We start from the raw sequence: 15,945 nt of genomic DNA on the forward strand, positions 1-15,945 counted from the left end.
CACATGATCTGTCACATGATCTCAGTATATATACACCTGTTCTGAAAGGCCCCAGAGTCTGCAACACCACTAAGCAAGGGGCACCACCAAGCAAGGGGCACCATGAAGACCAAGGTGCTCTTCAAACAGGCCTGGGACAAAGTTGTGGAGAAGTACAGATCAGGGTTGGGTTATAAAAAAATATCAGAAACTTTGAACATTCCATGGAGCACCATTAAATCCATTATAAAAAAATTGAAAGAATATGGCACCACAACAACCCTGCCAAGAGAGGGCCTTCCACCAAAACTCAAGGCAAGGAGGGCATTAATCAGAGAGGCAACAAAGAGACCAAAGATACCCTGAAGGAGCTGCAAAGCTCCACCGCGGAGATTGGAGTATCTGTCCATAGGACCATTTTAAGCCGTACACTCCACAGAGTTGGGCTTTACGGAAGAGTGGGCAGAAAAAAGCCATTGCTTAAAGAAAAAAATGGTGGCAGCATCATGCTGTGCATATGTTTTTCATCGGCAGGGACTGGGAAACTGGTCAGAATTGAAGGAATCCTGGATGGCGCTAAATACAGGGAAATTCTTGAGGGAAACCTGTTTCAGTCTTCAAGATATTTGATACTGGGAGGTTCACCTTCCAGCAGGACAATGACCCTAAGCATACTGCTAAAGCAACACCCGAGTGGTTTAAGGGGAAACATTTAAATGTCTTGGAATGCCCTAGTGAAAGCCCAGACCTCAATCCAATTGAGAATCTGTGGGATGATTTAAAGATTGCTGTACACCAGCGGAACCCATCCAACTTGAAGGAGCTGAAGCAGTTTTGCCTTGAAAAATGTGCAAAAATCCCAGTGGCTAGATGTGCCAAGCTTATAGAGACATACCCCAAGAGACTTGCAGCTGTAATTGCTGCAAAAGGTGGCTCTACAAAGTATTGACTTTGGGGGGGTGAATAGTTATGCACGCTCAAGTTTTCAGTTTTTTTGTCTTATTTCTTGTTTGTTTCACAAGAAAAAATATTTAGCATCTTCAAAGTGGTAGGCATGTTGTGTAAATCAAATGATACAACCCCCCCAAAAATCTATTTTAATTCCAGGTTGTAAGGAAACAAAATTAGAAAAATGTCAAGGAGGGTGAATACTTTCGCAAGCCACTGTAAAGAAAAACACTACCGGAGTCTCAGAATAGGAAGCAGGAAACACTTATAGAACTTTTCTACTGCAGTTTTATACCGATGCTTGGCCTAAAGACTCTTTTGTTTTAGCTCCATCTCACCACTGTCAGCATATAGCACTAAGGCGAAGGCTGTATTAGCAGCAGTGTCAAGCCTAGCTACAGGTAACTGCCAAAAGAAAGGAAACACCTACATAAAGTGTCTTAATAGGGCATTGGGAAACCACGAGCCGCCAGAACAGCTTCAATGCGCCCTGGGATAGATTCTACAAGTGTCTGGAACTCTATCGGAGGAATGTGACACCGTTCATCCAGAATCTCCCATAAGTGTTCAGTTGGGTTGAAATCTGGTGACTGAGATAGACATCCATTAAACATCCTATGCTCTTTTGAGAACCCTCTTTCAAAGTCACTGAGGTCTTCTAGCCATGCTAGCCAAAATAGTGGGCAACTAGGCATTTTTATACATGACCCGAAGCATGATGGGATGTTAATTGCTTAATTAACTCAGGAACCACACCTGTGTGGAAGCACCTGCTTTCAATGTACTTTGTATCCCTCATTTACTCAAGCGCTTCCTTTATTTTGGCAGTTACCTATAGGTAACTCTCTCTCTCTGAGCTTACACTTTCAGTCACTTTTTTAAATGCCATACAACAGTAGAAAACTCTCCATCCCACCGCAGTTAGCCTAGCACTGCTGTCTGTGAGGACAGTAGGTTTAGCTAGCTCTCTCTCTCCAAGCTCACACAGACAGACACTCAGTCACATCACAGATGCATACAAACACAGGGTACCAATCAGGGTGCAGAAACCCGCCCAGCGACTGACTTCAAAGCCTCAGCGTCTTTTTGAACTGAAATTGGCTCGTCAATAGGTTTCCTTCCTTCCCATCTCTCTGTCAGCGCTGCTTTAATTAGCTCCATGCTAACTCTCTCTGTCTCTCTCATTCACCTGTTTTTCTGTGGCCGCCAGTAATCCCAGATCCAGTTAAATGTTTAATTAGGGAGTTCTATTGGCAGATGGCTTGATGAATTAATTCCACAGTCTTGATGGATGAGGATGAATAAGGGAGGGAAGGCAATGTGTTAGTTGCCAGACTTTTTTTGTGTGAAAATATCTGCATATTTTTTATGATTTTATTTGGGCTTGAGTGTTGTTTTTTGGAATATCAATGATGATCCATATGGAGAGTGTCATTCATTTCCACTCGCTTTCACTTAAGGCTGAAATCAAAGACATGTCAAAGTTTTAAAGGTAGATGGACTGACTAATGATGTCTGTTCAGTAGCCAAAGGTGGTATTCTCACTTAAGACATTACTTTTTAAAAGCCCCTTAAAGAAGATTTGTGATAAGAGTCACATTACGAAATCAGACAGCCCTTTGCTGACCCTCATGGGATTTTTATTTTTATTTAACCAAGTAGGCCAGTTGAGAACAAGTTCTCATTTACAACTGCAACCTGGCCAAGAAAAAGCAAAGCAGTGCGACAAAAACAACAACACAGAGTTAAACATAAACAAATGTACAGTCAATAACACAATAGAAAAATATATGTACAGTGTCTGCAAATGTAGAAGAGTAGGGAGGTAAGTAGGGAGGTAAGGCAATAAATAGGCCATAGAGGCAAAATAATTACAATTCAGCATTAACACTGGAGTGATAGATGTGCAGATGATGATGTGCAAGTAGAGATACTGGGGTGCAAAAGAGCAAGAGGATAAATAACAATATGGGGATGAGGTAGTAGGCTGTGCTATTTACAGATTGGCTGTGTACAGGTACAGTGATCGGTAAGCTGCTTTGACAGCTGATGCTTAAAGTTAGTGAGGGAGATATAAGACTCCAGCTTCAGGGATTTTTGCAATTCGTTCCAATCATTGGCAGCAGAGAATTGAAAGGAAAGGTGTTGGCTTTGGGGATGACCAGTGAAATATACAGTTGAAGTCTGGTTCATCCTTGGGAGCAATTTCCAAACGCCTGAAGGTACCACGTTCATCTGTACAAACAATAGTTCGCAAGTATAAACACCATGGGACCACGCAGCTGTCATACCGCTCAGGGAGGAGACACGTTCTGTCTCCTAGAGATAAACATACTTTGGTTCGAAAAGTGCAAATCATCCCAGTACAACAGCAAATGACCTTGTGAAGATGCTGGAGGAAACAGGTACAAAAGTATCTATATCCACAGTTAAACGAGTCCTATTTTGACATAACCTGAAAGGCTGCTCAGCAAGGAAGAAGCCACTGCTCCAAAACCACCATAAAAAAGCCAGGCTACGGTTTGCAACTGGACATGGGGACATAGATCGTACTTTTTGGAGAAATGTCCTCTGGTCTGATGAAACTGTTTGGCCATAATGACCATCGTTATGTTTGGGGGAGGCTTGCAAGCCGAAGATCACCATCCCAACCGTGAAGCACGGGGGTGGCAGCATCATGTTGTGGGGGTGCTTTGCTGCAGGAGGGACCGATGCACTTCACAAAATAGATGGCATCGTGAGGTAGAAAACTTTGGTGGATATATTGAAGCAACATCTCAAGACATCAGTCAGGAAGTTAAAGTTTGGTTGCAAAAGTGTCTTCCAAATGGACAATGACTCCAAGCATACTTCCAAAGTTGTGGCAAAATGGCTTATGGACAACAAAGTCAAGGTATTGGAGTGGCCATCACAAAGCCCTGACCTCAATCCTATAGAACATGTGTGGGCAGAACTGAAAAAGCGTGTGCGAGCAAGGAGGCCTACAAACCTGACCCAGTTACACCAGCTCTGTCAGGAGGAATGGGCCAAGATTCACCCAACGTATTGTGGGAAGCTTGTGGAAGGCTACCAGAAATGTTTGACCCAAGTTGAACAATTTAAAGGCAATGCTACCAAATACTAATTGACTGTATGTAAACTTCTGACCCACAGGGAATGTGATGAAAGAAATAAAAGCTGAAATAAATCATTCTTGTTACTATTATTCTGACATTTCACATTCTTAAAATAAGACAGGGAATTTTAACTATAATTAAATGTCAGGAATTGTGAAAAACTGAGTTTAAATGTATTTGGCTAAGTTGGCTAAGGTGTAACTTCCGACTTCAACTGTACCTGCTTGAGCGGGTGTTACAGCAAAAATATATTCTTAGGATATGAGCAAATTAATCTGCTGACCAATCATTTTGTTTACTTCGTATGAACAGATCCATTTTTGCAAACTTCTAATCCAAAAAGAAGCCTGGTGCTAGTCCACTAAAATCTGTTAATGTGCCAACACCTGGGGCCTCCCGAGTGGCGCAGTGTCCTACAGATCCTGGTTCGATCCCACGATGTGTCATAGCTGGCCATGACTGGGAGACCAATAAGGCAGCGAACAATTGGCCCAGCGTTGTCGGGTTAGGGGAGAGTTTGGCCGGCCATGTTGTCCTTGTCCCATCGTGCTCTAGAGACTCCTGTGGCTGGCTGGGCGCAATGCACGCTGACATGGTCGCCAGGTGTACAGTGTTTCCTCCAATACATTGGTGCGGCTGGCTTCCGGGTTAAGCGAGCATTGTGTCAAGAAGCAGTGTGGCTTGGCGGGGTCGTGTTTCGGGGGATGCACGGCTCTCGACCTTCGCCTCTCCTGAGTCCGTACGACAAGACTGTAACTAACAACTGGATATCACGAAATTGGGGAGAAAAAGGGGGTAAAATAAAAATATAAAAAATGTGCCAACACTTAATGGCTCATCAAGAAAATAGTGCATCTAAATTCAAATGAAATCAAGATAATCTCTACTGCTTCCTCTGCTGTAGCCCATCGTTGAAGATGGCCAATAATTCAGATGGTTTAGCTTGTTAGAGTTTAGGCCTGGGCATTAACAAGGGCCAACAATGTTTGGTTTCAGCTTGGTAGCTGATGTGGATCATGTCACATGGACAAGGCAGCATCATATGGACAAGGCAACAAGTGTATTGTATTGAACATGTGATTCCTCATTGAGTCCTTAAGTACTTTAAATGCATTAAAATGTTCTAAATGTGTTTTCATTCCTTTTCTATCCAGGGCCAAGTCATGTTCAGGAACGGAGAACGGATGGGTACCATCAAATTCACACAGTTTCAAGGTACTGTAAGCACATGTTGTAGGATTGTTGCATTGCTGTGATGTTCTGTTGAATTGCTCTAATATTGTGACTGGTTTCTGTCTGGCTGATGATGATGTCATAGTAATCCTACTCTGGGGTTACCCAACCAGTGGAGGTTGACTACCAGGGGGCTTCCGGGTGGGATTTTCTACCCAGGGGTGTGATCTGTATTTGGGGGAATCCCCCCGGCTCCCGGCCCAACCCTCCCTCAGCACCAGTATGCCTTTATTAATCCGCTCACCCCTATCTTATCTACCCCACTGCAGAGGTGCCCCCTGTGGCAGCTTAAATCGGGATGTAGGTGTGTTTGTGTGCGTGCATGTGTGTGTGTGTGTGTGTGTGTGTGTATGTGGAAACACTCGGGGGAGGCGGACCTGTTTGGTTGTGGGAGTGATGGAGTTTTTCAATTGGAAGGCAACTGGCAGTCATGTCATGGATAAGCAAATAAATGTTATCATCAGTGAACTGGAGAGCTCTTGCTCCATAGCGCTGTGAAAATGTCATTATGAGTACCTAGCCTTGGGCAGAACACCCCCCCCCCTCCCCGCCACTCTCCCTCCCACATGACACACACCTGCCTTTCTCCTTTTCTCCCCTCTCTCTCTCCCCTTTTCACCTCTCTCTCCCACCCTCCCTCCATTCATAGCATGACCTTATTATGTCTACCATCCTTCCCTTCCTTCCTCCCTCCCTCTCCCTCTCCCTCTCCCTCTCCCTCTCTCTCTCTCTCTCTCTCTCTCTCTCTCTCTCTCTCTCTCTCTCTCTCTCTCTCTCTCTCTCTCTCTCTCTCTCTCTCTCTCTCTCTCTCTCTCTCTCTCTCTCTCTCTCTCTCTCTCCCTCCCTCCCTCCCACCTGGCTTCTCAGGGAGTGTATGACGACTGTTTGACACAGGAAATGAAGAGAAAGTAAGAGAGAGTGAGAGAGAGCCGAGAAAAAGAGGTGAGGGGAAGTGAAGAGAGAGGAGAGAGAGAGAGCGAGAGAGAGAGGAGAGTAGGAGTGGAGAGAGAGGAGGGATTGCCTTGGCTGAATATTTAACCAGGATCTGATCCTCTCCTCAACCCTGCCATCTGTCCTCATGCAGTGTGGGAACAGCTCACGCATTCCCCTTTTGAAGGATCGGACTATCAGAGCCTGTCTTTCACCCTCAGCCCCGCTCTGTGGTGAAGTTCCCCTTAGGTACAGATCTAAGATCAGCTTCCCCTCCCCAATCCTAACCTTAACCATTAGTTGGGGAAATGCAACGCTGACCCAAGATCAGCATCTAGTGGCAACTTCACCCTACATCCCCCCTCAACTCATCAGCCTACAGATCACCTTACATAAAGTCTCCTGGTACGCTGACAGGGACAGCTTTGCATTTTCCTCATTGATGGTTAAGGTTAGGATTGGGAGAAGGGAAGCTGATCCTAGATCTGTATCTAAGACCTAAGAGGAACTTTACCTCAGAGCGCGGCTGAGGGTGCAGTGTAAGAACACCGAATGCATTAATATTCAAACAATTTCTTATGGTTTAGTAAATCAAATCAAATCAAATTGTCTTTGTCACATGCGCCGAATACAACAGATGTAGAACTTACAGTGAAATGTTTACTTACAAGCCCTTAACCAACAATGCAGTTTTTTTTTTAAATACCCAAAACATATTTTTTCAAAATGTTAAATAATTTCCTTAGCGCTCCGGTACCGCTTGCCGTGCGGCAGCAGAGAGAACAGTCTCTGACTGGGGTGGCTGGAGTCTTTCACAAATTTTAGGGCCTTCCTCTGACACCGTCAGGTATAGAGGTCCTGGATGGCAGGACGCTTGGCACCAGTGATGCACTGGGCCGTACGCACTACCCTTTGTAGTGCTTTGCGGTCGGAGGCCAGCAGTTGCCATACCAGGCAGTGATGCAACCAGTCAGGATGCTCGAGGGTGCAGCTGTAGAACCTTTTGAGGATCCATGCCAAATAATTTCAGTCTCCTGAGGAGAAATAGGTTTTGTCGTGCCCTCTTCATAACTGTCTTGGTGTGCTTGGACCATGTTAGTTTGTTGGTGATATGGACACCAAGGAACTTGAAGCTCTCAACCTGCTCCAACACAGCCCCATCAATGAGAATGGGGGAGTGCTCAGTCCTCATTTTCCTGTAGTCCACAATCATCTCCTACGTCTTGATCAAGTTGAGAGAGAGGTTGTTGTCCTGGCACCACACAGCCAGGTCTCTGACCTCCTCCCTACAGGCTGTTTCGTCGTTGTCGGTGATTGTTGTGTCATCGGAAAACTTAATGATAGTGTTGGAGTCGTGAACAGGGAGTACAGCAGGGGACTGAGCATGCACCCCTGAGGGGCCCCCGTGTTGAGGATCAGCATGGCAGATGTGTTGTTGTCTACCCTTAACTCCTGGGGGCAGCCCGTCAGGAAGTCCAGGATTCAGTTGCAGAGGGAGGTGTTTAGTCCCAGGGTCCTTATCTTAATGATGAGCTTTGAGGGCACTCTGGTGTTGAATGCTGAGCTGTAGTCAATGAATAGCATTCTCACATAGGTGTTCCTTTTGTCTAGGTGTGAAAGGGCAGTGTGGACTATAATAGCAATTGCATCATCTGTGGATCTGTTGGGGTGGTATGTAAATTGGAGTGGGTCTAGGGTTTCTGGGATAATGGTGTTGATGTGAGCCATGACCAGCCTTTCAAAGCATTTCATGGCTACAGATTTGAGTTCTACGGGTTGGTAGTCATTTAGGCAGGTGTTCTTGGGTACAGGGACTATGGTGGTCTGCTTGAAACATGTTGATATTACAGACTCAGACAGGGAGAGGTTGAAAATGTCAGTGAAGACACTTGCCAGTTGGTCAGTGCATGCTCGGAGTACACGTCCTGGTAATCCATCTGGCCCTGCGACCTTGTGAACGTTGACTTGTTTAAAGGTCTAACTCACATCGGCTACGGATAGCGTGATCACACAGTCGTCCGGGACAGCTGATGCTCTCATGCATGCTTCAGTGTTACTTGTCTCGAAGCGAGCATAGAAGTAATTTAGCTCGTCTGGTAGGCTCGTGTCACTGGGCAGTTTGCGGCTGTGCTTCCCTTTGTAGTCTGTAATAGTTTGCATGCCCTGCCACATTGGACAAGCGTCTGAGCCAGTGTAGAGAGATGTAAAGGTGTTTCCCCCTAAGTTTAAAGCTATATGAAGGTTAATTCATTATTGAATGTCATCTCCAGCAATAGAGTGCTGAGATGGTAGGATGACGTAGGTTTGATTGGGACAGCTGTAGAGAATAACCCTGCATAACATGTCTGCATCCCAAATGGTACCCTATTTCCTATGGGCCTTGGTCAATAGTAGTGTACTATATAGGGAACAGGGTGCCATTTGGGATGCAAGCTGGGGTGTGTGCAGCAGATGGCTAAAACATTTAGCATCACTATGGTGACATTGTGCAGAGGGTTCTAAGTTTGCAACCTAGGGCCTCCCGAGTGGTGCAGGGGTCTAAGGCACTGCATCGCAGTACTAGCTGTGCCACTAGAGATCCTGGTTCGAGTCCAGGGTCGTAGCCGGCCGCGATCGGGAGACCCATGGGGCGGCACACAATTGGCCCAGCGTTGCCTGGGTTAGGGGACGGTTTGGCCGGCAGGGATGTCCTTGTCCCATTGCACACTAGCGACTCCTGTGGCGGGCCGGGTGCAATGCACATTGACACGGTCACCAGGTGTGTACGGCGTTTCCTCTGACACATTGGTGCGGTTTCCGGGTTAAGTGGGCATTGTGTGAAGAAGCAATGCGGCTTGGCTGGTTTGTGTATCGGAGGACGCACGGCTCTCGACCTTTGCCTCTCCTGAGTCTGTACGGGAGTTGCAGTGATGGGACAAGACTGTAACTACCAATTGGATACCATCAAATTGGGGAGAAAAAAGAGGTAAAAAAAATGAATATATATATATTTTTTAAGTCTTCAACCTAGGTCAGGTAGACAGGGACGGAAGTTACCCTGGGCAGCAGAAACAGTACATCATTAGCCTGGTCCCAGATCTGTTTGTGCTGTCTTGCCAACTCCTATGGCCGAACATATCTGTGATCAAGCTAGTCTCTGTGTCTGGAACCTCTGGGTTCATCAATCTGAATGTGATTAACACAAATGCACTGATCCCAGATCTGTTTGTGCTGTAATGCCCGCTCCTATGGTCGTCACGCCAAACAGATATGGGATCAGGCTAGTGTTTAAATCTGTATCTGATTTACAGTAATGAAGGAGGTAATTGAACAAACAGGTGTGAAATGTAATTTCAGAAGTTGGGTGAAGGGTTTGCGCTAACATAGCAGCAACAGCTCAGGGACGTAGTAGTCATAATTGCGTAGTGTTTATGTGTATCCGACACAGAACCAACATTTACATGTGTTATCAAACCTTCACACTGTAAATCTATATACACTTAGAAATGAAAGAGACCAGTGAAGAACAAACACCATTGTAAATACAACCCATATTTATGTTTGTTTATTTTCTCTTTTGTACTTTTATTCACATCACATTCACAACTATTTTCACATCGTTACAACACTGTATATAGACATAATATGACATTTGAAATGTCTTTATTATTTTGGAACTTCTGTGAGTGTAATGTCTACTGTTAATTTGTATTGTTTATTTCACTTTTGTTTATTATCTACTTCACTTGCTTTGGCAGAGAGAGAGAGAGAGAGAGAGAGAGAGAGAGAGAGAGAGAGAGAGAGAGAGAGAGTGAGAGAGAGAGAGAGAGAGGGAGTTGAATAGTCTCCCCTCATATCCCTCCTCCCCCTGTGTGCTGAGTGTAACTGTTCACCCATTTTTATGAGAAGGAGAGTGATGGAGCTGCTGTGTGTGACAGGGTCAATACAGAGCCTGTAATACACACATACATTTTTAAACTTAGGCATAGAGCCCTGTATCAGCTTTTAAGAGGTCTCTTGAAGGAAATGGCTGCTTTAAATAGCACTCAGGAGAGATGTTTGTGTTATGGCTCAGGATATATCACAATTTAGACTCATTTTACTGTATCTGTGAAAATGCCAATGTATTGCGTTACCATTGCCAGCATACTATTGTTTTTATTTATTGTTGCTTTTATTTTTACGATTGGTTTCTTCACTGGAGACTTGTTCTCCGGTAATGTGTGTATAGTTTGTGCGGGGTGTATTCACTAGGAAACAAATGGAAGCAAACGGGCTAAAACGGAGAAGGACTAACCTGAACTTGTCCAAAAAAAAACACTAATTTTCATTGCAAAAAGTTTTCAGTTGCAAAACGTTTCACTACTGTTTGCTACAGAGGGTACAAACGAATACACCCCAGTACGTTACTGTTGCTAGCCATTATACCAATCTGTATCACAACCATTAACCCAATGCCATTACTCTCTGTTAGCTTGATCTAATCACTGATTTCCACACTTAGCTAAAACACACAAGCTGTAAATGAGAACTCACTCTGCAGTATTCCTCATTCGTTTTGGATTAGATACTGTCTTATTTGAAATGTTACAGTTATTTTGGGTCAGATCTCTGCAATTTTACAGCGAGAGCTGTCTAGTTGACTGAAAGAGAAAGTTGTCCAAAGTGTTGTCCACATGCTCTCCTAACTGAAGTCTTTCCTGTTTGTGTTCCCAACAGAGGGGCAGGAGGTGAAGGTCGGAGAGTACAACGCTATTGCTGATGTCCTGGATCTCATCAACAACACCATGCGGTTCCAAGGTAAGTACACATGAGATTGTACGTGTGTGTGTGTGTGTGTGTGTGTGTGTGTGTGTGTGTGTGTGTGTGTGTGTGTGTGTGTGTGTGTGTGTGTGTGTGTGTGTGTGTGTGTGTGTGTGTGTGTGTGTGTGTGTGTGTGTGTGTGTGTGTGTGTGTGTGTGTGTGTGTGTGTGTGTGTGTTTGTGTATGCGTTACGAATGCATTGTGCGTGCGTGTTTGTGTATGCGTGCTTGTACGCGCACACACAGGGCATCCAGTATGCTCCTCTCAATCAATCATTCTATGTTGAATTATTTACCAGCATTTTTATTACACCATGTTTTCTTGTGTTGACAAGAAACCCCTCACCTCCCTCCCTGTAGTCCCATACAGACATACTCTGGGACAGCTAAAACATTTGTTTCTATGTGTCAAACCACCATAAGAGAGCTCAGTAAGATGAGACATTGAAATCGATTGGCACACTGGCAAAGACACAGAGAAGGTGAATAAAGGAACGGGCAAACATAAGAAACAGCGGTTGCTCACCACGACAACCGATTCTGTATGGAGGTACATTTACACAGCTGATAAGAAAGTAGCCAAATTGAGGCGTTTTCCAATGTTAAGTAGCTGAATGGTGAGGGTTAATTTTGGATCTATCCTTCTCCTGTAGAAGTGTTCAGTACTTTACATACTGTAGAATCAAAGTCACTGGATAAGTGGACACACTTAAAATCTAAAGAATTCTATGCGGGTTATTGTACATTTCTCAGGCTAAGAACATCCCCACTGGGCACAGACGTCAGTTCCACGTCTAGGTTTGATTTACATTTGATTGAGTTGTCAACTAATATGAATTCACCCCAAAGAATTCACTATGTTATTGGATTTAGGTTAAAAGTTGGGTGGAAAAAATATGAAATTCCCTTACGTTGATGAATTTTTTGCAAATCCAATCACTTTTCCACATCAATCCAACGTCATCATATTAGTTTGAATGTTGCTGAAATGACGTGGAAAAAACGTTGATTCAACCAGTTTTTGCCAGTGGGTCTGTGAATGTCCTCGTCTCCGTTCAGGAGGTGATCCTCCAAATCAACTTGTTTTCCCCTTCTTGTGGAGTTGTTTATACTTGGCAAACTGAGTTCCTCCTCTTCATTTCAGGGGTGGAGCCTCCTAAGGACCGTACGTTTGTGCGTCTGCAGCGTCGCAACATCAACGTACCCCTCTACAGCATCCTGTCTGTTATCACCATCCTGGGCATGCTCATGGCAGGGGCCTTCCTCTTCTTCAACATCAAGAACCGCAACCACAGGTCAGTGGAAGAGGGAGGGGAATGGGGGGAGGAGTGAGTAGAGCTGTAGCCTAGCTGACACCACTCACGTGGTACACAGCAAGGGAGAGCTGTGACACACTGTTCCAGACAGGAGTCCATTGTAAATACAGTATTCGCGCAGAAATTAGTTGAGCTTTGATTGGTTCTCTCAAACATTATTTTCTGAGACCTTTCTGAGACGCTGTTTGGATTTGAAAATCCAACAGTTGTGCTGGAAGTGGGCGGCGTTCGGAGGCTGTGTGTGGTTGTCTATGTTGGTGTTTGAGTGACAAAGACACAGAGGAGAACCAATCAAAGTACAGCCCACTTCGTTATCAAAACATTGTGCTGACAACATCAAGGCGCCTTTCCATACTATGGAGTCAGGAAAACTTGGAGTTTGGTGGACGAGTGCTATCTAGACTAGTAGAGCTCCGGGGGAAAGTTTCTTCTCGGTACAAATCTAGGATTAGATTCCCCTCCCCCAATCCTAATGTTAAATCGATTCACCAGTACTTTTGTATACTTTTTAGCCAGTAGTTCTGAAAATAGCACTCACTAGCAAAAAGTGGTCCCCAAAAATTGTGCAGATACTGTATGCGCACCACGTCATTGCTCAGTCTCTCGCTCTGCTGTGTGTGCACCTTGCTAGCTGTCACTCAATTGGCGAGGGGCTGAAGCACATAGGGAAAATAGCGCAGTCACCAAGACAAAAACACATTTGGAACTCAGTTCCCCCAAGTCGCTCCGCTGCTGTTACTGCATTGTACATGCACTGTTATATAAAAACATGTTTCAATGTTAAAATGGTCCTTCTGAGTTTTTTCAATTTTGGAGATCTGTATTCTTCTCACAATTCCACACCTTGCTGTACATGCTCCTCTCCTCTGCCTACAGACTGATCAAGATGTCCAGTCCCTACATGAACAACCTTATCATCCTGGGTGGAATGCTCTCCTACTCCTCCATCTTCCTCTTTGGCCTGGACGGCGCCTTGGTGTCCGACAAAGAGTTTGAGGCCTTGTGTACTGTGAGTATATAACCTGTACAGCTAGAACCCCATATATGCTGTGCTAATGACGTGTAAGATCCCAGACTAACACTAGGCTAATACTATATCATTCTCTTCTGTCTTCTCCCCCATCGAAAGGTGTGCGATCCACTCTAACGCTAGCTTGCATTCTCTCTTGATCCCCTTCAAAAGGTGTGCATCCCAGACTAGTGCTAGGCTAGCACACTAGTCTTTTCTTCATCCCTTCAAAAGGTGTAAGATCCAGGCTAATGCTAGGCTAGCACACTAGCTAACATTCTCTTCCTCCTTTCAGAATTACATTTGAACCTTTATTTAACTAGGCAAGTCAGTTAAGAACAAATTCTTATTTACAATGACGGCCTACACCGGCCAAACCCGGACGACGCTGTGCCAATTGTGCGCCGCCCTATTGATTCAAACCAGGGTGTCTGTAGTAACGCCTCTAGTACTGAGATGCAGTGCCTTAGACCGCTGTGTCACTCTGGAGGAACTGGGATGGGACTTCATATAATGGGAGTTGATTGGATCAGTCCCTGGGTCTTTCCTAACATGGAGCACATTAAACTCCTGCTCCCACAGCAAGCGTTTGAACGTGACTATCTTAGCCTCTGGTTTAATTAAACAGGTTTGATTACAGCGATAACTGGTTTGCGTCCCAAATGGCCCCTTATTCCCTATATAGTGCACTGCTTTTGACCAGGACCCACAGAGATAAATAATGTTAGCTAGGCGGGTGGCGCAGCACGTATCAACTGCCATCGAGTGCCTGCCTGCCTGCCCGGCTCACCTCAGCCAAAACAATCCAAAATGGAGGCTGTCACATCAAAGAGGAAGTGCTGAGGAAAAGTATGTGATCCAACCAATCAATATGCACTGTTTTCTTTGTATGGCTGCTGTAATTGTTTTTTTGTTATCTCTTTCTCTATCCCTCTCTTGCTGTCTTTTTTGCCCTCTTCCCCCTCCCTCGCCCCACATAAACACCCACACACAGGAACACCAAATTTAAACCTTTTGATTTAAAAAAAAGTATATTCCAGTTTAAACTCTAAAACAAGCAAAGGCAGTATTTTATCTAGTGCGCCATTGCTCCTCAGTGGGAAGGAGAAAGAGAGTGGTCGTAGCCCACAGGAGAGCTGGCTACACAACAGTGGTAGGCCTAATTACCAACAACGACGAGACAGCCTACAGGGAGGAGGTGAGTGCCTAGGCAGAGTGGAGCCAGGAAAATAACCTCAACGTCAACAAAACGAAGGAGCTGATTGTGGACTACAGGAGACAGCAGAGAGAGCATGCCCCGGTCCACATTGATGGGGCCGCAGTGCAGAGGGTCAAAAGGTCCACTGTCTGCACATCACTGACGACCTGAAATTGTTCCTTCACACAGACAATGTGGTGAAGAAAGGCGCAACAGCACCTCTTCAACCTCAGGAGGCTGAAGAAATGTGGCTTGGCCCCTAAGACACTCATGAACTTTTACAGATGTAACATTGAGAGCATTTTGTCGGGCTGTATCACCACCTGATATGGCAATTGCACAGTCCGCAACCACAAGGCTCTGCAGAGGGTGGTGCGGTCCGCCCAACGCATCACTTGGGGCACACTGCCTGCCGTCCAGGACATCTACAACACCAAGTGTCACAGGAAAGCCAAGAAGATCATCAAGGACCTCAGCCACCCGAGCCATGGCCTGTTCACCCCGCTATCATCTAGAAGGCGGTATACAGGTGCATCAAAGCTTGGACCGAGAGACTGAAAAACAGCTTATATCTCAAAGCCATCAGACAGTAATCTACCATTTTGCTATGGGGTTTCTACTGTGTATTTATATACTGTATTCTCAACATAACTCATAGTAATATTGCTACTACTGTACATTGCATTTTAGTTCATATAAACTCAGCAAAAAAAGAAACGTCCTCTCACTGTCAACTGCTTTTATTTTCAGCAAACTTAACATGTGTAAATATTTGTTTGAACATAACAAGATTCAACAACTGAGACATAAACTGAACAAGTTCCACAGACATGTGACTGACAGAAATGGAATGTGTCCCTGAACAAAGGGGGGGTCAAAATCAACAGTAAAAGTCAGTATCTGGTGTGGCCACCAGCTGCATTAAGTACTGCAGTGCATCTTCTCCTCATGGACTGCACCAGATTTGCCAGTTCCTGCTGTGAGATGTTACCCCAGTCTTCCACCAAGGCACCTACAAGTTCCCGGACATTTCTGTGGGGAATGGCCCTAGCCCTCACCCTCCGATCCAACAGGTCCCAGACGTGCTCAATGGGATTGAGATCCGAGCTCTTCGCTGGCCATGGCAGAACACTGACATTCCTCTCTTGCAGGAAATCATGCACAGAACGAGCAGCATGGCTGGTGGCATTGTCATGCTGGAGGGTCATGTCAGGATGAGCCTCCAGGAAGGGTACCACATGAGGGAGGAGGATGTCTTCCCTGTAACGCACAGCGTTGAGATTGTCTGCAATGACAACAAGCTCAGTCCGATGATGCTGACCCTCCACCTCCAAATCGATCCCGCTCCAGAGTACAGGCGTCAGTGTAACGCTCATTCCTTCGACGATAAGCTCAAATCTGACCATCACCCCTGGTGAGACATAACCGCGACTCG

The 15,945-nt window shown here is 45.2% G+C and overlaps 1 protein-coding gene across 1 annotated transcript in view; it reads left to right on the forward strand.

Moving 5' to 3' along the window:
- The window catches only part of LOC139555211 (gamma-aminobutyric acid type B receptor subunit 2-like), a 434,218-nt gene that overhangs the window by 330,825 nt on the left and 87,448 nt on the right, over positions 1–15,945 (forward strand). Inside the window, exons 8-11 of the mRNA XM_071368821.1 lie at positions 5,198–5,258; positions 10,905–10,985; positions 12,132–12,282; positions 13,180–13,312. Coding sequence (XP_071224922.1) covers positions 5,198–5,258; positions 10,905–10,985; positions 12,132–12,282; positions 13,180–13,312 — 426 coding nt within the window. The remainder of the gene's footprint in view (positions 1–5,197; positions 5,259–10,904; positions 10,986–12,131; positions 12,283–13,179; positions 13,313–15,945) is intronic.

The sequence above is a fragment of the Salvelinus alpinus genome, chromosome 26, assembly GCF_045679555.1.
Source record: "Salvelinus alpinus chromosome 26, SLU_Salpinus.1, whole genome shotgun sequence".
Lineage (NCBI taxonomy): Eukaryota > Metazoa > Chordata > Actinopteri > Salmoniformes > Salmonidae > Salvelinus > Salvelinus alpinus.